Source organism: Lichenostomus cassidix, chromosome 2, assembly GCF_008360975.1.
Source record: "Lichenostomus cassidix isolate B80296 chromosome 2, HeHo_3.0, whole genome shotgun sequence".
Classification (NCBI taxonomy): Eukaryota; Metazoa; Chordata; class Aves; order Passeriformes; family Meliphagidae; genus Lichenostomus; species Lichenostomus cassidix.
This window is the reverse complement of record NC_139482.1, coordinates 152,593,178-152,616,339: the sequence shown is the minus strand read 5'-3', so window position 1 is coordinate 152,616,339 and position 23,162 is coordinate 152,593,178. Positions and strand designations below refer to the sequence as shown.

The window sequence follows — 23,162 nt, the reverse complement described above, 5'->3', positions numbered from 1 at the left end:
ATGGCTTGAAAGTGACAAAAATGGTGGGAAGCCAATGGAAAGGTCTTGAAATCCTCAAAAATTGGCTGAAAGGACAGAAAAGGGTTTTGAAACCATGAAAATTTGGCTTGAAAGCAACAAAAATGGTGGGAGAGGAACAGAATTGCCTTGGAAACCATAAAAAATGGCTTGAAAGTGACAAAAATGGTGATGAACCAATGGAATTGGCTTGGAGTGGTAAAAAATTGCCTGAAACCAACAAAAATCGGTGAGGAGTCAAGAGAAACATCTCGAAGCCTTTGGAAATTGGCTTGAAATCACCAAAAAATGGTGGGAAACCAACAGAAAGGTCTTGAAACCACCAAAAATGATTTGAAGGCAAAAAAAATTTATCAAAACCCAACTGAAAGGTCATGAAACCATTAATAATTGGCCTGAAACCACCAAAAATTGGCTTGAAAGCAACAAAATTTGGTGGAAAACCAATGGAAAGGTTTTGAAACCTTTGAAAGATGTTTGGAAACCACCAAAAATTGGTTTGAAACCACCAAACTTGGCTTGAAAATGCCCAAAATCGGTGGAAAACCAACAGAAAGGTCTTGGAACCATCAAAAATTGGCTTGAAACCACCAAAAAACTGGTTTGAAACCACCAAAAATGGGCTTGAAACCATCCAAAATGGTTTGAAACTATCAAAAATGGACAGAAAACCAACAGAAATGTCTTGAAACCATTAAAAAATGGCTTGAAAATGCCAAAATTGGTCTAAACCCAATGGAAAGGTCTTGACACTCAGAAATTGATTTGAAACCATCAAAATTGGGTTGAAATCACCCAAAAATAGGCTTGAAAGCACCAGAATTGGCTTGGAAATGTCCAAATTTGGTGGAAAACCAATGGAAAGGTCTTTAAAGCACCAAAAATTAGAGAAAAACTGGTTGAAAGGTCTTGAAACCATCAAAAGAGGCTTGAAAGTGCCCAAAATTGGTCTGAATACAACATCAAGGTCTTGAAACCACCAGAATTGGCTTGAAACCATGAAAAATTGGTGGGAAACCACCAAAAATTGGCTTAAAACCAACAGAAAAGTTTTGAAACCATCAGAAATTATTTAGGGCAGTCAAAAAATGGCTTGAAACCACCAAAAACGGGTGGGAACCGCCAGAAATCGGCTCAAAGCATCCCAGAATTGGTTAAAACCCATCAAAAATGGGTGGAAACCACCAGAAATCACCTCAAAACCACCCCAAATTGGTTAAAAACCACCAGAAATTGGCTCAAAACCAACCCAAAATTGGTTAAAAACCACCAAAAATGGGTGGAAACCACCAGAAATCACCTCGAAACCACCCAAAATTGCTCCAAACCACCCAAATTGCTCCAAACCCACCCAAAGGGTGTTCTCCCCACCCAAAATCGCCTCGACCCCAATCAGCCCCAAATCCCCAGAATTCGGCGCAGAACTGACAGAATCGACTCGAAATCGACTCAAAACACCCAAAAAGCCCCAAAGACACCAAAAGGTCCCGGAAGAGACAGAAATGGCCAAGTCGGTGGCAGCGGCAGAGTCCAGGATGGTTTTGGGGGAATTTGGGGGAATTTGGGGGAATTTTGGGGGTTTGGGGTGGCGCGGCTGCCGCCCGTTTTATTAGAGAATAAAAACTTGGGGAGTTTTCCAATTATTTGGGGCTTTTTGGGGGGATTTGGGCCAAAATGGGGGAAAAGCCACAGTGGGAGGGGTTGGGCTGGTTTTGACCAGAAATTTGAAGGATTTGACCAAAATTTTAGGTTCTTGGGGAGGTTTTGACCCAAATTTGAAGTTTTGGGGAGGTTTTGACCCAAATTTGAGGGATTTGGGATGCTTTTGACCCAAATTTGAGGAGTTTGGGGTGCTTTTGACCCAAATTTGAGGGATTTAGGGTGCTTTTGACCCAAGTTTCAGGGTTTTGACCAAAATTTGTGGTTCTTGGGTTGATTTTTGTCCAAATTTGAAGGTTTGGGGTAGTTTTGCCCAAAATTTGGATTGGGGTGGTTTTGACTAAAAATTGAATGTTTTTAAGAGTTTTTGACCAAAAATCTGAGGGGTTTGGTGTGGTTTTGACCATAACTTGAGGGTTTTGCCAAATTTGCTGAGGTTTTACCAAAATTTGGGATCTTGGGGTGGTTTTGACCAAAATTTGAGTGTTTTAAACCAAAATTTGAGATTGTTAAGGTGGATTTTAGCCAGAATTTGAAGGCTTTGAGGTGTTTTTGAACCAAAATTTGACATTTTTAACCCAAAGGTTTACCTTGTTGGGTTTTTAAACCAAAATCAGAGTTTTTTTGAACCCTAAACTGGATTTTGGGCTTTAGTTAAAATTTAAAGGGTTTGAGGGTTTAAACAATAATTTGGTGGTTTAAACCCGAATTTTTAATTTGTTGGCTTTTTACCCAAAATGTGAGGTGTTTGGGGTTTTTTTTAACCAAAATTGATTTTTTAAAAAACAAAAACTTGATTTTTTTTTTAAGAAAACTTGAAATGTTTTGAATTTTTTTGCCAAAATTTGATTTTTTTTTTAAACTGAATTTTGGTACTTTTTGTGGTTTTTCCCCAAGATTTTGAGTTTGATGCTTTTCTTTTTTAAAACCAAAATTTGATTTTTAAAAATTTCAATATTTCAGGGATTTTTGTTTTGTTTTTAACCAAAATTTAAAATTTTTGATGGATTTTTTTAGCCAGAATTCGATGGTTCTTACCCAAAATTTGCATTTGTTTCCCTGTTTTTAAAACCAAACTTCCAGAAATCTTTTTTTACTTAAAATCAAGTTTTTTGAAACCAAAAATTTGGGATTTTTTGGTGGTTTTTTTACCAAAATTTAAAGGGGTTTGATGAATTTTTAACCCCGAATTTGATGTTTGTTACCCCAAATTTGGGTTTCTCGCTTTGGTTTTTTCTCAGAACTTGAGAAATTTCATTTTTATCCAAAATTTGATTTTTTGGGGGATTTTTTAAACCCAAATGTGAAGATTTTGAGGTTTTTTTTACCAAATTTGATGAGTTTGGATCCAAGGGGGAATTTGGGGTTTTGTAAGGAAAAGTTTGGGGTGACTGGGAGGGAACTGGGAATACTGGGAATGAACTGGGAGTGAACTGGGAATACTGGGAGTGAACTGGGAGTGAACTGGGAATACTGGGATGGGGTTAGGGGAGTTATTGGGGAGAGGGTGAGTTGGTTATTGGGGATACTGGGAGCACTGGGAGCGAACTGGGGATACTGGGAGTGACCGGGAGGGAACTGGGGATACTGGGAGCACTGGGAGCACTGGGCAGAGGGTGACTTGGTTACTGGGGAGATTGGGCTGTGGTTACTGGGGACACTGGGAGCGAACTGGGAGCTACTGGGAGCGAACTGGGAGCTACTGGGAGTGAACTGGGAGCGAACTGGGAGCTACTGGGAGTGAACTGGGAGCGAACTGGGAGCTACTGGGAGTGAACTGGGAGCGAACTGGGAGCTACTGGGAGCTACTGGGAGTGAACTGGGAGCGAACTGGGAGTGAACTGGGAGCTACTGGGAGTGAACTGGGAGTGAACTGGGAGCTACTGGGAGCTACTGGGAGTGAACTGGGAGCTACTGGGAGTGAACTGGGAGTGAACTGGGAGCTACTGGGAGTGAACTGGGAGCGAACTGGGAGCTACTGGGAGCTACTGGGAGTGAACTGGGAGTGAACTGGGAGCAAACTGGGAGCTACTGGGATTTACTGGAATTAACTGGGAGTGAACTGGGAATCACTGGGAGCCGCCAGGGGGCGCCACCACCCTTCCCACAATGCCCCGCGGCCGCGGAGGGGCGGAAGCGCCTTTCCCGCCTGACCCGGGGGGCGGGGCTTTGCTCCCCGCTGACCAATAGGAGCTCCGCTTCCCCCCTCCCCGGCGCTGAGTGGGCGAGGAGGCGATGCTCAGCCAATCAGAATGCGCGGGGGCGCGGCTCGGCGGAGCGCTCAGCCAATCAGGCCGCGCGGGGGGCGTGGCCGGGCGAGCGGCGGGAATGGCGGGCGAGCTGAGCGCTGAGGCGGCGCGGGAGATCCGCCGTGAGTCGGGCTGGAGGGGCTGGAGGGGCTGGAGGGGCTGTGGTGGCGATTAACGGGCTGGGAACGGAGCGGAACGGGGCTCAGTGAGGGCTGGAAGGGCTGTAATGGCTGTAATGGCGATTAACGGGCTGGGGACGGAGCGGAACGGGGCTAGGTGAGGGCTGAAGGGGCTGTGGTGGCTGTAATGGCGATTAACGGGCTGGGGACGGAGCGGAACGGGGCTCAGTGAGGGCTGGAGGGGCTGGAGGGGCTGTAATGGCGATTAACGGGCTGGGAACGGAGCGGAACGGGGCTCAGTGAGGGCTGGAGGGGCTGTGGTGGCTGTAATGGCGATTAACGGGCTGGGAAGGGAGCGGAACGGGGCTCGGTGAGGGCTGAAGGGGCTGTAATGGCGATTAACGGGCTGGGAACGGAGCGGAACGGGGCTCAGGGCTGGAGGGGCTGTAATGGCGATTAACGGGCTGGGAACGGAGCGGAACGGGGCTCAGTGAGGGCTGGAGGGGCTGTAATGGCGATTAACGGGCTGGGAACGGAGCGGAACGGGGCTCAGTGAGGGCTGGAGGGGCTGTAATAGCGATTAACGGGCTGGGAAGGGAGCGGAACGGGGCTCGGTGAGGGCTGGAAGGGGCACGGGCACCCTCATGGCTCGAGGAGCCCCCGCCGCGCCGGAACAGCCGCAGGTCGCCCCGCCGTCCCATCAGCTCCTTCCCTCTCAGGCCGCCTGGGGCTCAAATCCCTTCAGGAATGTAAATCCTCACCCTGGGGTCGCTCGGCCTCTCTGGGGGTCTCCAAACCCTCCTGGGGGTCTCCAAACCCTCCTGAGAGTCTCCAAACCCCTCACAGGAGCTCAATTCCCCCTCGCGGGGTCCCTCAATTGCCCCTGTGGGCTCAAATCCCGTCCGGGAGTTCTCAGATGTCCCCAGAGGAGCTCAAATCCTCCCACAGGGGCTCAAAACAACCTCCTTTTCTCCCCCCAGAGGATCAAATTCCCTCCAGGGGTCCTCAACCCCCCACATTCTAACCCAAGAGAGTTAAAATCTCCCCAGTTTTCCCCTCAGTCCCCCTCCTCAGGTTCTCCCTTCATTTTCCCCCTCAAATCCCTCAAAATTCCCCCTCAGCCTCTTCCCCATATCCTGATATCCCTCAGAGTTCCCCAAATTCCTCCCATCCCACTCCTTTGGAGTCCCTCAGGGATTCCCTGGACTCTTTAGGGGTTTTTTGGGGTCCTTGGGGGATTCCCTGGATATCCTTAAAGGGATTCCTTGGATCCTTCAGGGGTTTTTTGGGGAATTCCCTGGATCCCTGACAGAATTCCCTGAACCCTTGGGAATCCCCCATCCCTGAAATCCCCTTCCAGGAGCAACAATCCAAACCCTCCTGCCACCCCAAAACCCCTCCCTGGACCCCTTTTCCCCCAAAAAATCTGCACAAGGAGATTCCCAATATCTTGGGGAACTATTTTCAGATCAGGGAATGGAATTTGTGTTCAGGGAGTGAATTTAGGGGATCAGGGAGTGGATTTTGGGGATCTGGGAGCAGAGTGTGAGGACCTGGCAGTGGATTGGGAGGGTTTGGGAGCAGATTTGGGGCATTTGGAAGTGGATTTGGAAGCTTTGGGAGCAGATTTTGGGATCTGGGGATGGAATTTGCGGTCAGGGAGTGAATTTATGGGATCAGGGAGTGGATTTGGATGGCTTGGGAATGGAATTTTGGGGTCTGGGTGTGCATTTTGGGATCAGGGAGTGGATTTGGATAGCTTGGGAATGGAATTTTGGGGTCTGGGAGTGCATTTTGGGATCTGGGATTCCCTTTGGGCATTCTGGGATGGAATTTGCCTCTCTCAGGAACCAGCTTTGGGGTTTGCTGTGCCTTTGGGCAGTTCCCAGCAGTGGATTTTTCCCCCTTTTCCAATATTTCTTGTGCCACCCCAGAGCTCCAGAAATCCAAGGAGAAATCTCTGCGCCTCGGCAATGCTGCTGACGCTGCTGCTGCCTGCAACCGCCTCGGGGAGATCCTGGCTTCCCACGGTGAGTCCTTCCCCAGAACCCCTGGAACGGCTCTGGAACGGCTCTGGAACGGCTCTGGAACATTCCCTGTCCCCAGGGCGCTACGAGGAGGCTCTGGAGGAGCACCGGGAGGAGCTGAGGCTGCAGGAGGGAGCTGCAGATCCCCTGGGCTGCGCCGTGGCTCACCGCAAGGTCGGGGAGCGCCTGGCCGAGCTGCGCAGCTTCCAGGCTGCCCTCAGGGTGAGAGATTTGGGGGTTTTGGGGAGTTTTGGGAAACCAGGAGAGGGCTGGAGGGGATTTAGGGGAACTGGGAATGGATATGGGGCTGTGGGAAAAGTTTGGAGGGGCTGGGAGGGGATTTAGGGGAATTGGGAGGGGATTTGGGGAAGTGGGAATGGAGCTGGGGGCTCTGGGCATGAGTTTGGGAGCTTGGAAGTGGATTTTTGGGGACTGGGAATGGGACTGGGGAACTGGGAATGGATTTGGGGGAGGCAGGAGTGGATTTTGGAGCTCTGGGAATGGATTGTGGGGAGAGGAAAATGTTTGGAGGGGCTGGGATGGGGATTTGGGGGTGTGGGAATGGATTTTGGAAGTTTGGGAATGGATTTTGGGAGGTGAGACAGAATTTGGGGGATTTGGGGGTTCCTGAAGGGGTTTTAGGGGTGTGGGATTGGATTTGGGGAATTTGGAAGTGGATTTGGGGAATTTGGAGTGGATTTTGGGGGTCTGGGTGGAGATTTTGGGAAGTGGGAATGGATTTGGGGAACTGGAAGTAGATTTGGGAATCTGGGAATTAATCTGGGGATCTGGCATGGGATTTTGAGAGGTCTGGGAATGGATTTGGGGAGCTGGGACTGAGTTTTGGGGTCTGGGAATGGAACTGGGGGATCTGGGAGCAGAGTATGAGGACCTGGCAGTGGATTGGGAGGGTTTGGGAGCAGATTTGGGGCATTTGGAAGAGGATTTGGATGCTTTGGGAGCAGATTTTGGGATCTGGGAATGGAATTTGCGGTCAGGGAGTGAATTTATGGGATCAGGGAGTGGATTTTGACGGCTTGGGAATGGAATTTTGGGGTCTGGGAGTGGATTTTGGGATCTGGGGTTCCCTTTGGGTACTCTGGGATCCGATTTGCCTCTCTCAGAGGTCAGCTTTGGGATTTGGCTTTCTGGAGTTCCCAGCAGTGGATTTTTCCCTTTTTCCCAATATTTTGGCCCCTTTTCCGATGTTTTCCCCTTTGCCTGTGCAGCACCAGCGGCAGCACCTTTCCCTGGCTCAGCAGCTCTCGGATGCCACGGAGCAGCAGCGAGCCTGGGCGACCATCGGCCGAACCTTCATGTTCATGGCCGAGTGTCCCGAGGGTCCGGAGTGTCCAGAGGGTCCGGAGTGTCCGCAGGGGCCCCAGGGCGCTCTGGCCGCGCTCCGCCAGGCCCAGGAGGCTTTCCAGACCAGCCTGGACATCGTGGAGACACAGCTGGAAGGTGGGAAGGCTGGGAATTCGGGATCTGGGAATGGGGAATTAGGGAGCAGGGAATGGGGAATTAGGGAGCAGGGAATGGGGTTGGGAGCAGGGGATGGGGAATTAGGGAGCAGGGAATGGGGTCAGGATCTGGGAATGGGTTCGGGAGCAGGGGGAAGGAAGGGGGTCAGGAGTAGATGTTTGGCAGAACTCGGAATGGATTTGGAGGGTCTGGGAATACGTTAGGGGTTTGGGGAATTTGGGGGGCTTGGAGGGGGTCGGGGGTGTGGGAATGAATTTGGGAAGTTTGGGAATGGATTTTGGGAGCTGGGAAAGACTTTGGGAAGCTTAAGGATGTGGGATTGGAGTTTTGGAAGTAGGAGTGGATTTTGGGAGTGTGGGGGGGATTTGGGGATCTGGGAGTGGAATTTGGGATCTGAGAGCAGTATATGAGGATCTGGGACTGGAGTTTGGAATCTTTGGACACAGATTTTGGCTCCCCCCATTCCCGGGTTTCCCGACCCCAAATCCCGGTTTCCAGGCTCGGTGTCGCGGCGGGAGCTGGCCGAGATGCGCAGTCGCCTCTACCTGAACCTGGGGCTGGTGCACGACTCGCTGGGGGATCCCGAGAAATGCTCCCAGTTCCTGCGGAAAAGCGTCTTCCTGGCCGAGTGAGGGGCTGGGAGTGGGACTGGGGAATTCCGGGGGATTTGGGGGATCTGAAAGGGGATTTGGGGAGTCTGGGAGTGGATTTGGAGGGGCTGGGATGGGATTTTGGGAGTTTGGGATTGGGATTTGGGGACCTGGGAATGGAATTTGGGAATCTGGGATTGGATTTTGGGGGATCAGGGAGTGAATATTGAGGATCTTGGATTGAATTTGGGGATCTGAAGTTGGATTTTTGGGGCTCTGGAAGCAAATTGGGGAATCTGGGATTGGCTATTGGGGATCAGGGAGTGAATTTGGGAATCTGGGATTAAAGTTGGGAATCTGGGATTGGATTTTGGGGGTTCTGGGAGTGGATTTGGGAATCTGGGTTTGGATTTTGGGAGTCTGGGGCCAAATTCAGAAATCCGGGATTAAATTTTGTAATTGGGGCATCCAGGATTGGGATTTTGAGGATCTGGGATTGAATTTTGGGACTCTGGGGATCAAATCCAGAAAGCTGGGTTGAAATCCCAGAACCCTGACCCGATTTGGCCTCTTGGCTGAGTTTTCCCTTCCCCAATCCCGGTTTTTCCCAGGCAATCCCAGCTCCTGGAGGATCTGTGCCGAGCTCACTTCAACCTGGGGCTGATCCAGCAGCGGCAGCGGGAATTCCCGGCAGCTCTGCGGAGCCTCAGCCGAGCCCGGGAGTGTGCCAGGAGCGTGCGGGATCGGGGCATGGAGAGCGAGTGCTGTGCTGCCCAGGGACAGGTGGGGTTTGGGATTTGGGATTTGGGATTTGGGATTTGGGAATGTGCGGGATCGGGGCATGGAGAGCGAGTGCTGTGCCGCCCAGGGACAGGTGGGGTTCTGGGATTTGGGATTTCCAGGTGCTGCTGTCCCTGGGGGATTTTGGGGCTGGTTTGGGGTTTTTAGGGGTTCTGGGATCGGGGCATGGAGAGCGAGTGCTGCGCCGCCCAGGGGGATTTCGGGGCTGGTTTGGGGTTTTTAGGGGTTCTGGGATCTGTTTCCAGGTGCTGCTGTCCCTGGGGGATTTCGGGGCTGCCCGGCGGTTCCCCTTTGGGAATTGCAGGATTTTTGGGGCTGGTTTGGGGTTTTCAGGGGTTCTGGGATCGTTTCCAGGTGCTGCTGTCCCTGGGGGATTTTGGGGCTGGTTTGGGGTTTTTAGGGGTTCTGGGATCGTCTCCAGGTGCTGCTGTCCCTGGGGGATTTTGGGGCTGGTTTGGGGTTTTTAGGGGTTTTGGGATCGTTTCCAGGTGCTGCTGTCCCTGGGGGATTTCGGGGCTGCCCGGCGGGCGCTGAGCCGCGCGCTGACCCTCAGCAGCCCGGGGAGCTCTCGGCAGCAGGAGCTGCGGGACAGCCTGCGGCACGGTCAGTGACCCCGGGGGCACCCTGAGTCCCACCCCGATGGCCCCTCAGTGTCCCTGCTGTCCCCAATGTCCCCAGTGCTGTCCCCTCAATATCTTCAATGTTCCTTAGCCTCCCACATCTCTCGCTGTCTCTCTGTGCTGCCCCTGCTGTCCCCAATGTCCCCTCAATGTCCCCTCAATGTCCCCAATGTCCCCTCAATGTCCCCAATGTCCCCTCAATGTCCCCTCAATGTCCCCTCAATGTCCCCAATGTCCCCTCAATGTCCCCAATGTCCCCTCAATGTCCCCAATGTCCCTTAGCCTCCCGCGTGGCTCGCTGTCTCTCTGCGCTGCCCCGCGCTGCCGCCGCTGACCCGCAGGGGGCGCAGTCGCTGTGTGAGCAGCTCGGCGACAGCCTGGCGCGGCTGGGCGAGTTCCGGAGGGCAGCGCAGTTCTACCTGAGACAGGTGAGAATTGGTGGGTGGGGAGTTCCGGAGAGCAGCGCAGTTCTACCTGAGACAGGTGAGAAATGAAATAAACAGGTGTGAATTGGGGTTTATTGTGGGGAGGGGAGTTCTGGGGTGGTTGGTGGTTTTTGGGTTTTTTTTTTGTTTTTTGTGGGGGTTGGGGGGGGTTTTGGGGTGGGTGGGGGGTGTGTTGGGGTTTTTTCGGAGGGCAGCGCAGTTCTACCTGAGACAGGTGACAAACAGGTGTGTGGTTTGGATTTGGGGATCCCTTGGGAGCATTTCTGGGGAATGTTTGGAGATTTTTTGGATTTCTTTTTTTAATTCTCTTGGGGGGGAGAGGATGGTTTTTTTAATTTGATGGGGATTTTTAGAGGGTTTGGGGTTTTTTTTTCCTTGAGAGCCTTTATAGGGAATTTTTGAGGATTTTTTTTTTTAATGGGGAGGATGGAGTTGCCTTTTTTTCTCCTTTTTTTCCCTTTCCCCGTCGGTTTTGGGTTGGTTTTGTGCTTCTTGGGGTTTTTTTGTTTAGTTTGCTTTTTTGGGTGTTTTAGTGAGGTTTTCTTACAGATTTTTTTTTCCTTTATTTTTCATCTTTTTTCCCTTTCCCTTGTCCCTCTGCCGGTGTTTTTGGGGTTTTGGTGTCCCAGCTGTCCCTGGCTGAGTCCCTGGGGGCTGCAGGCCGGGAGCTGGCTGTGATCCACGTCTCCTTGGCCACCACCTTCCGGGACCTGGGCGAGCATTCCCGAGCCCTGGAGCACTTCCAGAGGGAGCTGCAGCTGCGCCGGGGGGAGCCGCTGGAGGTGGGGCAGGGAGCTCGACCCCAAACCCCCATTTCAGACCCCAAACCCCCATTTCAGACCCCAAATCCCTGTTCCCGACCCCAAACCCCCATTCCAGACCCTAAATCCCTGTTCCCGACCCCAAACCCCCATTCCAGACCCTAAATCCCTGTTCCTGACCCCAAACCCCCATTTCAGACCCCAAACCCCCATTTCAGACCCTAAACCCTCATTTCAGACCCCAAATCCCTGTTCCCAACCCCAAACCCTCATTCAGATCCTAAATCCTCGTGTCAGGTCCCAAATTCCTGTTCCCAATCCCTGACCTCATCCTTGATCCCAAATCCCCATCCCTGATCCCAAATCCCCATTCCCGATCCCTGATCCCTGTTCCTGACCCCATTTCCAAGCCCATTGCCAATCCCTGATCCCCATTCCCAATCCCATTCCCAATCCCATTCCCATTCCTGATCCTATTCCAATTCCCAATCACATTCCAATGCTCAACCCCTGACCCCATTCTGATTTCCATCTCCAATCCCAATCCCTTATTCCTGACCCCATTCCCAGGAGGGCAGGACGTGGCTGAACGTGGCTCTGACCCTGGAGGATTTGGGATCTCCCCCACCCCAAATCCCATTCCTGACCCCATTCCCAATCCCTGACCCCAATCCCATTCCCAGGAGGGCAGGACGTGGCTGAACGTGGCTCTGACCCTGGAGGATTTGGGATCTGCCCCACCCCAAATCCTGGCCCCACTCCGCAGTGCTCTGGGCTGCGCTGAGGCTGCTGGAGACCTTCGGCTCCAGGTGGGGATTTGGGGGATTTCGGGATTGTGGGCGAATTTCGGGTGGTTTTGGGGTGATTTTGGAGGGGTTTTGGGTGGTTTTGGGGGATTTCAGGGGGATTTTGGGGGTCTGAGCTGGACTTGGGGCTCTCTGGGGTCCCTGGGGCTGCTTTTGGGGTTTATTTCCCATTCCCTTATCCTGGAATTCCCTTTTTTCCAGTGGCAGCTCCAGAGGGTTCTGGGGCTGTCTGAGGTGGATTTTGGGGTTTGTCTGGGATGGTTTTTATCCCGGAATTCCCGTTGTTTTTCCAGCGGCAGGTGCTGCGGCGGCTCCAGGGGGTTCTGGGGCTGTCAGGGGTGGATTTTGGGGTTTGTCTGGGATGGTTTTTATCCCGGAATTCCCATTTTTCCAGCGGCAGGGTGCTCTGGGGCTGTCTGGGGTGGATTTTGGGGTTTATCTGGGATGGTTTTTATCCCGGAATTCCCGTTGTTTTTCCAGCGGCAGGTGCTGCGGCGGCTCCAGGCTCAGCAGCTCCGCGCTGAGGATCCCCAGGGAGCTCAGGAGAGCTGGGAGAAGCTCAGGGAGCTCGGGGGGGACGAGGAGGAGGAGGAGGAGGAAGAGGAGGAGGAGGAAGAAGAGGAGGAAGAGGAATTGGAGCTGTCAGACAGCGGTGAGTGGGGTTTGTGGGATTTCTGGGATTTGGGGTCATTTAGGAGATTTGCGGGGAGTGGAGGGATTTGGGGGTTATTGGGGGATTTAAGGGGATTTTGGAGGATCTGGGGCATTGAAGGAATTTAGGGGGTTTGGGGGATTTGAAGAGTTTTAGGGGAATTTGGCAGATTTAAGGGGAATTTAAAGGGAATTTCGGGGGGTTTAGGGGGATTTTGGTGGATTTGGAGGGAAATTGGGATTTGAGGGGGTTGGAGCAGATGTTAGGGGGGATTTTTGGGGGATTTAGGGGATTTTGGGGAGGGGTTGAAGGAGTTTTGGGGTGATTATAGGGGATTTGGGGGGATTTGATTGAGATTTTGGGGGGATTTAGGGGATTTTGGGGTCTTTTGCAGAGGGGGAGGATGAGGATCTCGAGGGATACCCCAAGAGTGTCCCCGGGAGGCGCCGGAGCAACAAGGTGGGGACCCGAAAATCCCCCAAAAATGGGTCAGGAGCCCCCAAAATCCCCCAAAAATGGGTCAGGAGCCCCCAAAAACCCTAAAAATGGGCTGGGGTCACCCCAAGTCCCCAAAAACTATTATTCAGGGGCCCCAGAATCCCCCCAAGAATGGCTTTGGGGCTCCCCTGGGCCTCTGGCAGGTGGGAATCCCCAAATCCCTTTTCCCCAAATTCCCAAAGCAGTGGAACCGCCGGAACGAGAGGGGTGAGACTCCTCTGCACCGCGCCTGCATCGAGGGAGATCCCAAACGGGTTCGGCTCTACCTGGAGCAGGTGAGTCAGGGGAACCCAAATCCCCCAAACCCTGAGAATCGCCCCGAAATCCCATAAAAATCCCATAAAATCCCATAAAAATCCCATAAAATCCTGGTTTTTAGGGCCACCCCGTGAACCCCAGGGATTACTGCGGCTGGACTCCTCTGCACGAGGCTGCCAACCACGGACACCTCGGTGAGAGACCTGCAGCTTGGGAATCCCCTGGAAACACAGAGGGAATCCCAAAAATGGGGGAATCCTGAACGCTGGGGCCCCAAAACCTGGGGGGATCCTGAAATGGGATCAGAACCTTGGATCTTGGGGATCATCCCCAGTCCCAGCATTCCCAGGGTGCCAATTCCCAACAATTCCCACTGGCTTTTTCCCATTCCCAACAATTCCTGCTGTTTTCCAACACTTCCCACTGTTTCCCAGCCATTCCTGCTGATTTTTTCCCATTCCATTTTTTCCCATTCCCACTGTTTCCCATTCCCAGCCATTCCCACTGATTGTTTCCCATTCCTGCTGTTTCCCAGCCATTCCCACTGATTTTTCCCATTCCATTCCCCCCATGACCCCAGATGTGGCTCGGCTGCTGCTGGCTGTGGGATTTTTTGCCAATTCCCAGCCATTCCCACTGATTTTTCCCATTCCCCCCATGACCCCAGAGGTGGCTCGGCTGCTGCTGGCTGTGGGATTTTTTGCCAATTCCCAGTTATCCCCACTGATTTTTCCCATTCCCCCCATGACCCCAGAGGTGGCTCGGCTGCTGCTGCCTGTGGGATTTTTTGGGGATGCCAATTCCCAGCCATTCCCACTGATTTTTCCCACCAATTCTCTCCATGGTCCCAGAGGTGGCTCGGCTGCTGCTGTCCCGCGGCGCGGCGCTGGACGATCCGGGAGGGCCGGGCTGCGATGGGATCACTCCTCTGCACGACGCTCTGGGCTCTGGGAGATTCCCTGTGGCCAAACTGCTGATCGAGAGTGGGGCCAACGTCACTGCCAGGAACAGCAAGGTGGGGATTTGGGGTTTTTTGGGGGATTTTTTTTGGATTTTGGGGGATTTTGGGGTTTTTTGGGGAATTTTTGGGGGTCAGGGAGATTCCCTGTGGCCAAACTGCTGATCAAGAGCGGGGCAAACGTCACTGCCAGGAACAGCAAGGTGGGGATTTGGGGTTTTTTTGGGGATTTTTTTTGACTTTTTGGGGATTTTTGGGGCTCTGGGAGATTCCCTGTGGCCAAACTGCTGATCGAGAGTGGGGCCAATGTCACTGCCAGGAACAGCAAGGTGGGGATTTGGGGTTTTTTTGGGGATTTTTGGGGGTTTTTTTGAGATTTTGGGGATTTTTTTGGAGTTGGGTCAGGGAGATTCTCTGTGGCCAAACTGCTCATTCAGAGTGGGGCAAATGTCACTGCCAGGAACAGCAAGGTGGGGATTTGGGGGATTTTTGGGGATTTTCTGGGGCTCTGGGAGATTCCCTGTGGCCAAACAGCTGATCGAGAGTGGGGCCAATGTCACTGCTAGGAGCAGCAAGGTGGGGATTTGGGGTTTTTTGGGCTTTTTTGGGGGATTTTTTTTGGATTTTTGGGGATTTTGGGGATTTTTGGGGGTCAGGGAGATTCCCTGTGGCCAAACTGCTCATCCAGAGTGGGGCAAATGTCGCTGCCAGGAACAGCAAGGTGGGGATTTGGGGTTTTTTGGGGGATTTTTGGGGGTTTTGTTGAGATTTTGGGGATTTTTTGGGAGTTGGGTCAGGGAGATTCTCTGTGGCCAAACTGTTCATCCAGAGTGGGGCAAATGTCGCTGCCAGGAACAGCAAGGTGGGGTTTGGGGGATTTTTGGGGATTTTTTGGGGTTTTTTTGGGGATTTTTGGGGTTTCTCAGCCATGGAGCCAACATCACTGCCAGGAACAGCAAGGTGGGAATTTTCCCTGGGAGTTTTTGGGATTTTTTTTTTTTTTTTGTGTCCTTTTAATCTATTTTTGGGAGGGTTTTTTCGTGGTTTTTTGGGGGTTTGAGCAGGGGAGGTTTGCAATGGTTTTGGGACCTTTTGAGGGATTTTAGGACTTCATTTCATCATTTTGCGGGAATTTCTTTTGGATTTTTGGGGGATTTTTTAGGATTTTTGGGGAGGTTTTTTTGGATTTTTTGGGGAATTTTTTGTGATTTTGGGAGGGGGTTTTGCCTTTTTTTTGTGATTTTTTTGGGAATTTTTTTGCAACTTTTTTGGGGAGGATTTTCATATCTCTGTTCACAATTTTTTTGGATTTTTTTAGGATTTTTACAGGGGGTTTTTTTTCCCGCAGATTTTTTTTTTTTTTTTTAAGGATTTTCTGAGTTTTTTAGGATTTTCAGAGGGAATTTTAGAACTCAAGTTTATAAATTTTTTGGATATTTTTAGGATTTTATTAATTTTAATCTTTTTGGGTTTTGTTTTTTAATTTTTTTTAGGAATTTCTTTTATTTTTGGGGAATATTTTCAGGATTTTTGTGGGAGTTTTTATTTTTTAGAATTTTTTGGGGCAGTTTTTTCGAGATTTTTTTTTTTTTTTAATTTGGGGGATTTTTGGTTGGATTTTTGGTTGGAGTTTTGGTGATTTTTTGCAGGATTTTAGGAGTCTCATTCCTGCATCTTTAGGAATTCTTGGGGGATTTTTTTTTACCATTTTTGGGGTTGATTTCAGGACTCCCATTCCTCATTTGGGGGATTTTTTGGGGATTTTTTTAGGGATTCACTGCCCCCATTCCTCATGTTTTGTGGGGGAATTTCAGGATCCCCATCCCTGATTTTTTTGACTCCCATCCCTCATTTTTTGGGGAATTTCCCCACCCACCTCCCTATTTTTCCTCACCCCCAAATCCCTGTAAAACCCCTGAAATTCCTGATTTTTCCATGTTTTCAGGGTCAGACCCCTGAAATTCCCAATTTTCCCCTGTTTTCAGAGTCAGATCCCCCAAATTCCTGATTTCCCCTGTTTTGTCCCTGTTTCCAGGGTCAGACCCCCCCGAAATTCCCAATTTTTCCCAATTTTTCCCTGTTTGCAGGGTCAGACCCCCGAAATTCCCGATTTTTCCCTGTTTTTTCCCCGTTTTGTCCCTGTTTGCAAGGTCAGACCCCCAAATTCCTGTTTTGTCCCTGTTTGCAGGGTCAGACCCCGCTGGGGACGCTGCAGGAGTGGCTGAGGAGCTACGGGAATGAACTGGATGGAGAAACCTGGGAATTGGCCAGGGAGACACAGGGAATGCTGCAGGAGGCCTTGGCTGCCAGGAAAGGTGGGAATTCGGGAATTTCGGGAACCCAATCCTCATTTCTTGGGATTTTTTGGGGAATTTTATCCCCCCAATGCCACATTTTTTGGGGATTTTTGGGGGGAATTTTATCACCCAAATTACCCATTTTTGGGGACTTCTTGGGGAATTTTATCACCCCAATTCCCCATTTTCTGGGGATTTTTGGGGGGAATTTTTTCACCCCAATTCCCTGTTTTTTTTCTCCCAATTCCTCTTTTTTTGGGAATTCCACACCCCTCTGCTCCTGATTTTTGGCTCCTTTTAGGATTTATCTCCATTTCCCCCCCATTTTCCAGGACCTGATCCCAGTTTTTCCCCTTTTCCAGCCCCTCCGGAGCCAAACCAGGATCCCCTGTTGGACCCAGAGCCCCCTGAACCCCAAAGCCCTGAACCCCAAACCCCAAATCCCGGGACTGGGGGATCCCTGAGCCCCTTCCGGAAGCGCCAGCGAGTTCCAGAGGCTGGGAATGGGGAGGAGAACTGGGAATTGGGAAACCCCAAATTCCCCCTGGGAAACCCCAAACCGGCGCTGATCCCGCTGGAGGAATTCCTGGAGCAGGAGGATTGGCTGGAGGACGATTTGGGGTTGTACCAAAAATCCCGGAAAAGGCCCCGAGAGAAACTCCAGGGGTTTCGGGAATTCCGGCGTTCCCGGGATCCCAAAATCCACCCTGCAACCCGGAAGGGTCGTTCGAGGGAACCCCAAATCCAGGAAAACCCCGGGAATGACCCCTTGGATCGTCAGGAATCTCCTGGGGTGACCCCAGATGTGCCCCAAATTCCTGAATCCAGCGGGATTATCCCAAATCCACCCCAAAATCCCAAATCCTGTGGGATTATCCCAAATCCACCCCAAATTCCCGAATCCAGCAGAATTATCCCAACTCCACCCCAAATTCCTGAATCCAGCAGGATTATCCCAAATCCACCCCAAATTCCTGAATCCAGCAGGATTATCCCAAATCCACCCCAAATTCCCACCCTCCGCATCCGGATCCGAATCCAGGACGACGTTTTCCTCATCCCGGTGGTTCCCAGGTGAGAATTCCTGACTTTTCCCGAAATTTCAGGTCCTTTTTGGGGTGATTCTGGAGGAATTCTGGCATAAGTCCCAGAAAATTCCCATGAAATTCCCATAAAAAGCTCTGAGCTCACAGCCGAGCAGTTCTCGCAGAGCTCCGTGGGGTGGCTGGTGGAGCTCACAGCTCAGAGATTCTCGCAGAGCTCTGTGGGGTGGCTGGTGGAGCTCACAGCTCAGACTGATGGAGCTCACAGCTCAGAGGTTCTCACAGAGCTCCGTGGGGTGGCTGGTGGAGCTCACAGCTCAGACTCGGAGCTCACAGCTCAGACTGATGGAGCTCAGAGCTCAAAGATTCTCGCAGAGCTCCGTGGAGTGGCTGGTGGAGCTCACAGCTCAGACTGATGGAGCTCACAGCTCAGACTCTCTGTCCCCAGGCCGGAGCACTCCGTGGGGTGGCTGGTGGAGCTCACAGCTCAGACTGACAGAGCTCAGAGCTCAGAGATCCTCGCAGAGCTCCATGGGGTGGCTGGTGGAGCTCACAGCTCAGAGGTTCTCACAGAGCTCCATGGGGTGGCTGGTGGAGCTCACAGCTCAGACTCGGAGCTCACAGCTCAGAGGTTTTCGCAGAGCTCTGTGGGGTGGCTGGTGGAGCTCACAGCTCAGACTCGGAGCTCACAGCTCAGACTCTCTGTCCCCAGGCCGGAGCACTCCGTGGGGTGGCTGACGGAGCTCACAGCTCAGAGGTTCTCGCAGAGCTCCGGGATGAGCCCAAAGCTGCTGCTCAGGAAGGATGGAGCTCTGCTGGCGCCGCAGGATGCTGTGGGGGATGTGCTTTGCGACGGGGACGAGGTGGGAATTTGGGAATTTTGGGGTTTTGGGAATTTGGGAATTTTGGGGATGTGCTCTGCAGCGGGGACAAGGTGGGCAGGGAATTGGGGAATTTCCGGAATTTTTCTGGGGTTCCTGCAGCATTTTCGGAGCATTTGGGAAATTTCAACATCTTGGGAAGGCCCTGGGAGGGAATTTTAGGGATTTCTGAGGGATTTGGGGTGACTTATTGGGGATTTTTTGGGCAAATTTTGGAGGATTTTGGGGGGGATTTTTTGGGGCTATTTTTGGAATTTTTGAGGCTATTTTGGAGGATTCTTTGGGAGGATTTTTGGATGATTTTTGGAGGATTTTTTGGTGATATTTGGGGGGATGTTTTCTGGGGGTTGAAATTTTTCAGAATTTTTTATTTTTGGTGTGATTTCCCGGGAATTCTGGGGATTTCCAGGTTCAGGCAGAAATCCAAGGCTGGGATTTGCCACCTCTTCCTGAGCGCTACAGGAGGGTTTGTGCCAGCCTGGGACTGGGTGAGCATTTGGGGATTTTGGGAGTTTTCTGGGGATTTTGGGGTCCTGACCCTCCCTGTCCCCTCCCCAGTCCCTTGGGAATATCCCAGGATTTTTATGGGAATGATCCCAAGGGTCCCTGCAGGGAATTTGGGGGAATTTTAGGGGGTTTGAGGCAAATTTTTGGGAATTTTTGAGGTCCTGGAAGGGATTTGGGGGGATCTGGGAGAGATTTGGGAATAGTTGGAGGAGTTTTGGGGGATTTTGGGGGGAATTGGGAAGAATTTTGGGGGAATTTTTGGGAATTTCAGGGGTTCTGGAAGGGGTTTGGGGAATTTTGGGGTCCCTGGGTGGGAGAGTTCCTCTGTCCCCAATCCCCACCCCCGGGAATTCCACAGGAATTCCTGGGGTTTTTTTTTAAATTTTTTTTTTCTGAGGATTTTATGGACCTCATTCTGCATTTTCAAGGAATTTAGCATCCCCATTCCTGAATTTTTTGGGGGGAATTTTATCACCCCCATTTTCTCATTCCTGGGAATTATTTGACCTCCATTCCTGATTTTCTGCAATTTTTTTTTTTTTTTTTTAATTTTATCACCCCCATATTCCTGCATTCTGGAATTCCCCATTTTGGAGGATTTTTCAGGAATTTTAGGGCTTCCTTTCCTTGATTCCTGGGGACTTTCCCCCCCCCATTCCTGACATTTCCCAGTTTTTCCTGATCCCTGGGAATCCCAGAGTCCCCGAAATCCCAAATTGCCCCAAATTTCCCCCAATTTCCCGTTCCCAGCCCCGCTGCCGGCGCTGCTGAGGCTGCTGGAGCTGCAGGCGCAGAGCTCCCGGCTGGGGATCCCCGGGGGAGTTTCGCTGCCCCAACCCCAAATCGCGGCGCTGCTGAGGGCGCTGAAGCTGCAGGAGCTGCGGGAGCTGCGGATCCGCGCGGCGCCGGGAATCGGGAACTCCTCGGGAACAACAACGGGAAAAACAGGAACAACAACAGCGGGATCGGGAATGACGGCCGAGCTCGGCGCCCTGCTGGTCACTCTGCCCTGCCTGCAGCGCCTCGAGCTGCCCGGGGCTGGCCTCGGTGCCCAGGGGCTGAGAGAGCTCGGACACTGCTTTGGGGTGAGAACAGACTGAAATACCCCAAAATACCCCAAAACCAACCCAGAAACAACCCAGAAACACCCCAAATCAGCTGCTGGGCCACAGGGGCTGAGAGAGCTGGGACACTGCTTTGGGGTGAGAACAGACCTAAAAAACAGACCCAAAATACCCCCAAAACAGCCCAAATCCAGCCCAAAACCAACCCAGAAACACCCCAAAACCACCCCAGAAACAGCCCAAAAACAACCCAGAAACACCCCAAATCACCTTTGGTGCTCAGGGGCTCAGGGAGCTGGGACACTGCTTTGGGGTGAGAGCAAACTGAAATACCCTAAAATACCCCAAAACCACCCCAAATCCAGCCCAAAAACAACCCAGAAACACCAAAGCCGACCAGGGGTTGGACACTGCTTGGACACTGCTTTGGGGTGAGAACAGACCCAAAATACCCCAAAAACATCCCAAATCCAGTGATTGGGCCGCAGGGGCTGAGGGAGCTGGGACACTCCTTCTGGTTGAGAACAGACTGAAAACAGCCCAAAAATACCCCAAAAAACCCCGAAACTAATCCAGCCCTGGGCCCCAAAAACACCCCAAATCCAGCTGCTTGGCCCCAAAAATACCCCCAAAAAATCCTGGGAGAAAATCCCAAAGAGGCCCCAAAAATCTCACCAAAAAATCCCAGGAGAAAACCCCAAGGGAGCCACAAAAATACCAAAGAAACCTGAAAAATAAAAAAATATCCCCCCAAAAATCTCAAAAAAATTTCCAGATAATCACAAGAAAATCCCCAAAAAATCAGCAGAAATCCCACAAAAAAACCAGCGAAAATTTGCCAAAAAAATCCCCCCAAAGCATCCTTTACAAGTTACAAAAAAATTCCCCAAAAATCACCCAAAATACAAAAACCAAAAAAAATTCCCCAAAATAATACCAAAAAAAACCTCAAAAAAAATTTTAAAAATCACAAAAAATCCCTAAAAATTCCCAAGTGTCCTCTGCTGACCCCCCTGTCCACCCTGTGTCCCTCTGCCCAATGTCCACTCAGTGTCCACTGCTGTCCCTGTGTCCATCCCAGTGTCTGTCCCAGTGTCCATCCCAGTGTCCACTCCTGACCCCTCTGTCCATCTGTGTCCCTCTGCCCACCCCTGACCAATGATGTCCAGTCGGTGTCCCCTCACTGTCCCCACACTGTCCCCCCACTGTCCCCTCACTGTCCCCCCACTGTCCCCCCTCTGTCCCCCCTCTGTCCCCTCACTGTCCCCTCACTGTCCCCTCTGTCCCCTCACTGTCCCCTCACTGTCCCCTCACTGTCCCCTCTTGTCCCTCAGGCGCTGCAGGAGTTGGATTTGAGCCTCAACCCCTTGGGTGACTCTGGTGGTCAAGCCCTGGCTGAGCTCCTCCCGCAGTGTCCGGCATTGGTCACTCTGCACCTCCGGGGCTGCGGCCTCAGCCGGCCCTTCCCCATCCCAGGTGAATCCCGGGAATTTTGGGGAAAATATTGGGAATTTTGGGATTTATACTGGGAATTCTATTGGGATTTATATTGGGAGTGTCCAGCACTGGTCACTCTCGTGGTCACTGTTGTGGTCACTCTGCACATCCAGGCTGCAGCCTCAGCCAAACCTTCCCCATCCCAGGTGAATTCCAGGGAAAAAATCAGGGATTTTGGGAAAAAAGTTGGGAATTTTGGGAAAAATACCAGGAATTCAGGAAGAATATTGGGACTGATGCTGGGAATGATAGTGGGAACGGTCATTCTCGTGGTCACTCTCATGGTCACTCTCATGGTCACTCTGCACATCCATGGCTGTGACCTCCCAGGCCTTCCCAATCCCAAGTGAATCCTGGGAATTTTGTGGAAAAGGTCAGGAATTTTGGGAATAAAGTCAGTAATTCTGGGAAAAATACTGGGAGTTTTGGGAGAAATGCCAGGAATTCCGGGAATAACCCCCTGGTGACCCCTTGGGGACAGAGGGGACCTCGCTGCGGACACTGTCCCTGTCCTGCAACCCCCTGGGCTCGGCGCTGGGGCAGCTGCTGCGGACAATGCCGGCCCAGAGCGTCCGGAGCCTGGAGCTGGGATCGGTCAGGGGACACGGGGACAGCGGGAATGGCGTCGGGAGAGACCTCAGCGAGTTCCTGCGGCAGGTCTGGGGACATTGGGGACAGCATTGGGAATGTTGGGGACACTGGAATGTTGGGGACATGGGGACAGGGGTAATGCATTGGGAGAGAGCTCGGCGAGTTCCTGCGGCAGGTCTGGGGACATTGGGAATGCTGGGGACACTGGGGACATCAGGATCTTGGGGTATTGGAGGCATCGGGGGTGTTGGGGACATCATTGGGACATTGGGAATGTTGGGGACATTGGGGATGGGGGGGGCGTTGGGGGACTGGGGACACTCAGGGGCATTTGGGATACTGGGGACACTGGGAACATTCCCGGTGCCATCCTGGTGCCATCGCCGCTGTCCCCTCACAGGACAGGTGTGCCCTGAGTCACCTCTCACTGGCCGGGAACTGCCTTGGGGACAGCGACGTCGAGGAGCTGGCCAGGTCTGGGGACACTGGGGGGTCCTGGGGACATCAGGGGGGTCCTGGTGACATTGTGGGGGTCCTGATGACATCAGGGACATCGGGGTGTCCTGGCACAGGGACCCAAGTCCTTTGTCCCATGGGAATGCTGAGAATGCCTTGGGGACAACAGGAACCATTTGGGGACCTTGGAGCCCCATGGGGACATTGGGACCCCCTGGGGACAATGGGGACACCGTGGGGTCCTGGCAGGGAGATCTGGATCCTTCATCCCATGGGAACACTGGGAACGCCTTGGGGACAATGGGGACACCAGGAACCGGGAATGCTGGGAATGCCCCTGGGGACACCAAGACCCCCTTGGGGACACTGGACCCCCTGGCCATGCTGTCCCCAGGTCCCTGCCCTGCTGTCCCTCCCTGGTGTCCCTGGACCTCTCGGCCAATCCCGGCATCAGCTCCACCTCCCTGTGGATCCTTCTGGAAGCTCTGGAGCAGCGCGGTGCGGGTTTGGAATTCCTCAGCTTGGCAGGTGGGAGTTCGGGAATTGTCACCTCCTGTGACATCATCGGGGTCACCTCCCCTCTCCCCGATCCCAGGAATTCCTGACAATTCCCGGAATTCCCGCAGGATGCTCCGTGGGGCCTCTGGATGAATCCACCTGGAGCTGCAGCACCCGGAAAATCCGGGATCTGCGGCTCTGCCGGCGCCGCCTCTGGAAGAGCCCCTGAGGGAAACGGGATTGGATCCCAAATCCCAGCTGGAGCCGGGATTCCTGTGTTTTTTGGGATTGGGCTCACCCCCTTCATTATCCCAAACTGGTGTGAACTGGTTTGAACTGGGAAGCTCCCAGTTTGATCCAATAAATCCCACTTTGATCCACAAC

The 23,162-nt window shown here is 52.2% G+C and overlaps 1 protein-coding gene and 1 long non-coding RNA gene across 4 annotated transcripts; both read left to right on the top strand.

Annotated features, from left to right (window-relative positions):
- Positions 1-1,017: 1,017 nt before the first annotated feature.
- On the top strand, positions 1,018-2,313 carry LOC146442681 (uncharacterized). Its single transcript, XR_014850347.1, has 2 exons — positions 1,018-1,798; positions 1,860-2,313. It is a non-coding gene; the product is annotated as an uncharacterized LOC146442681 (long non-coding RNA).
- Positions 2,314-3,960: 1,647 nt separating this feature from the next.
- Positions 3,961-23,142, top strand: TONSL (tonsoku like, DNA repair protein). Of its 3 annotated transcripts, none has more exons than XM_085053916.1 (25): positions 3,961-4,048; positions 5,980-6,075; positions 6,152-6,294; positions 7,302-7,533; positions 8,053-8,182; positions 8,756-8,927; positions 9,434-9,548; positions 9,848-9,993; positions 10,641-10,793; positions 11,456-11,581; positions 12,059-12,230; positions 12,625-12,689; positions 12,914-13,003; positions 13,108-13,180; positions 13,838-14,001; positions 16,133-16,259; positions 16,604-17,315; positions 17,997-18,147; positions 18,575-18,653; positions 19,423-19,757; positions 21,071-21,212; positions 21,715-21,890; positions 22,225-22,298; positions 22,675-22,808; positions 22,907-23,142. In XM_085053916.1, exons 1-25 carry the CDS (start codon positions 4,006-4,008, stop codon positions 23,005-23,007), a joined length of 3,951 nt encoding a protein of 1,316 aa, XP_084910042.1. In that variant the 5' UTR covers positions 3,961-4,005; the 3' UTR covers positions 23,008-23,142. The 3 variants fall into 3 exon arrangements, with proteins under 3 accessions (XP_084910042.1, XP_084910041.1, XP_084910043.1); XM_085053915.1 differs by having other exon boundaries at positions 12,911-13,003; XM_085053917.1 differs by lacking the exons at positions 3,961-4,048; positions 5,980-6,075; positions 6,152-6,294; ... (1 more) ...; positions 8,053-8,182; positions 8,756-8,927 and adding an exon at positions 8,969-9,018 and having other exon boundaries at positions 12,911-13,003.
- The last annotated feature ends 20 nt before the right edge of the window (positions 23,143-23,162 follow it).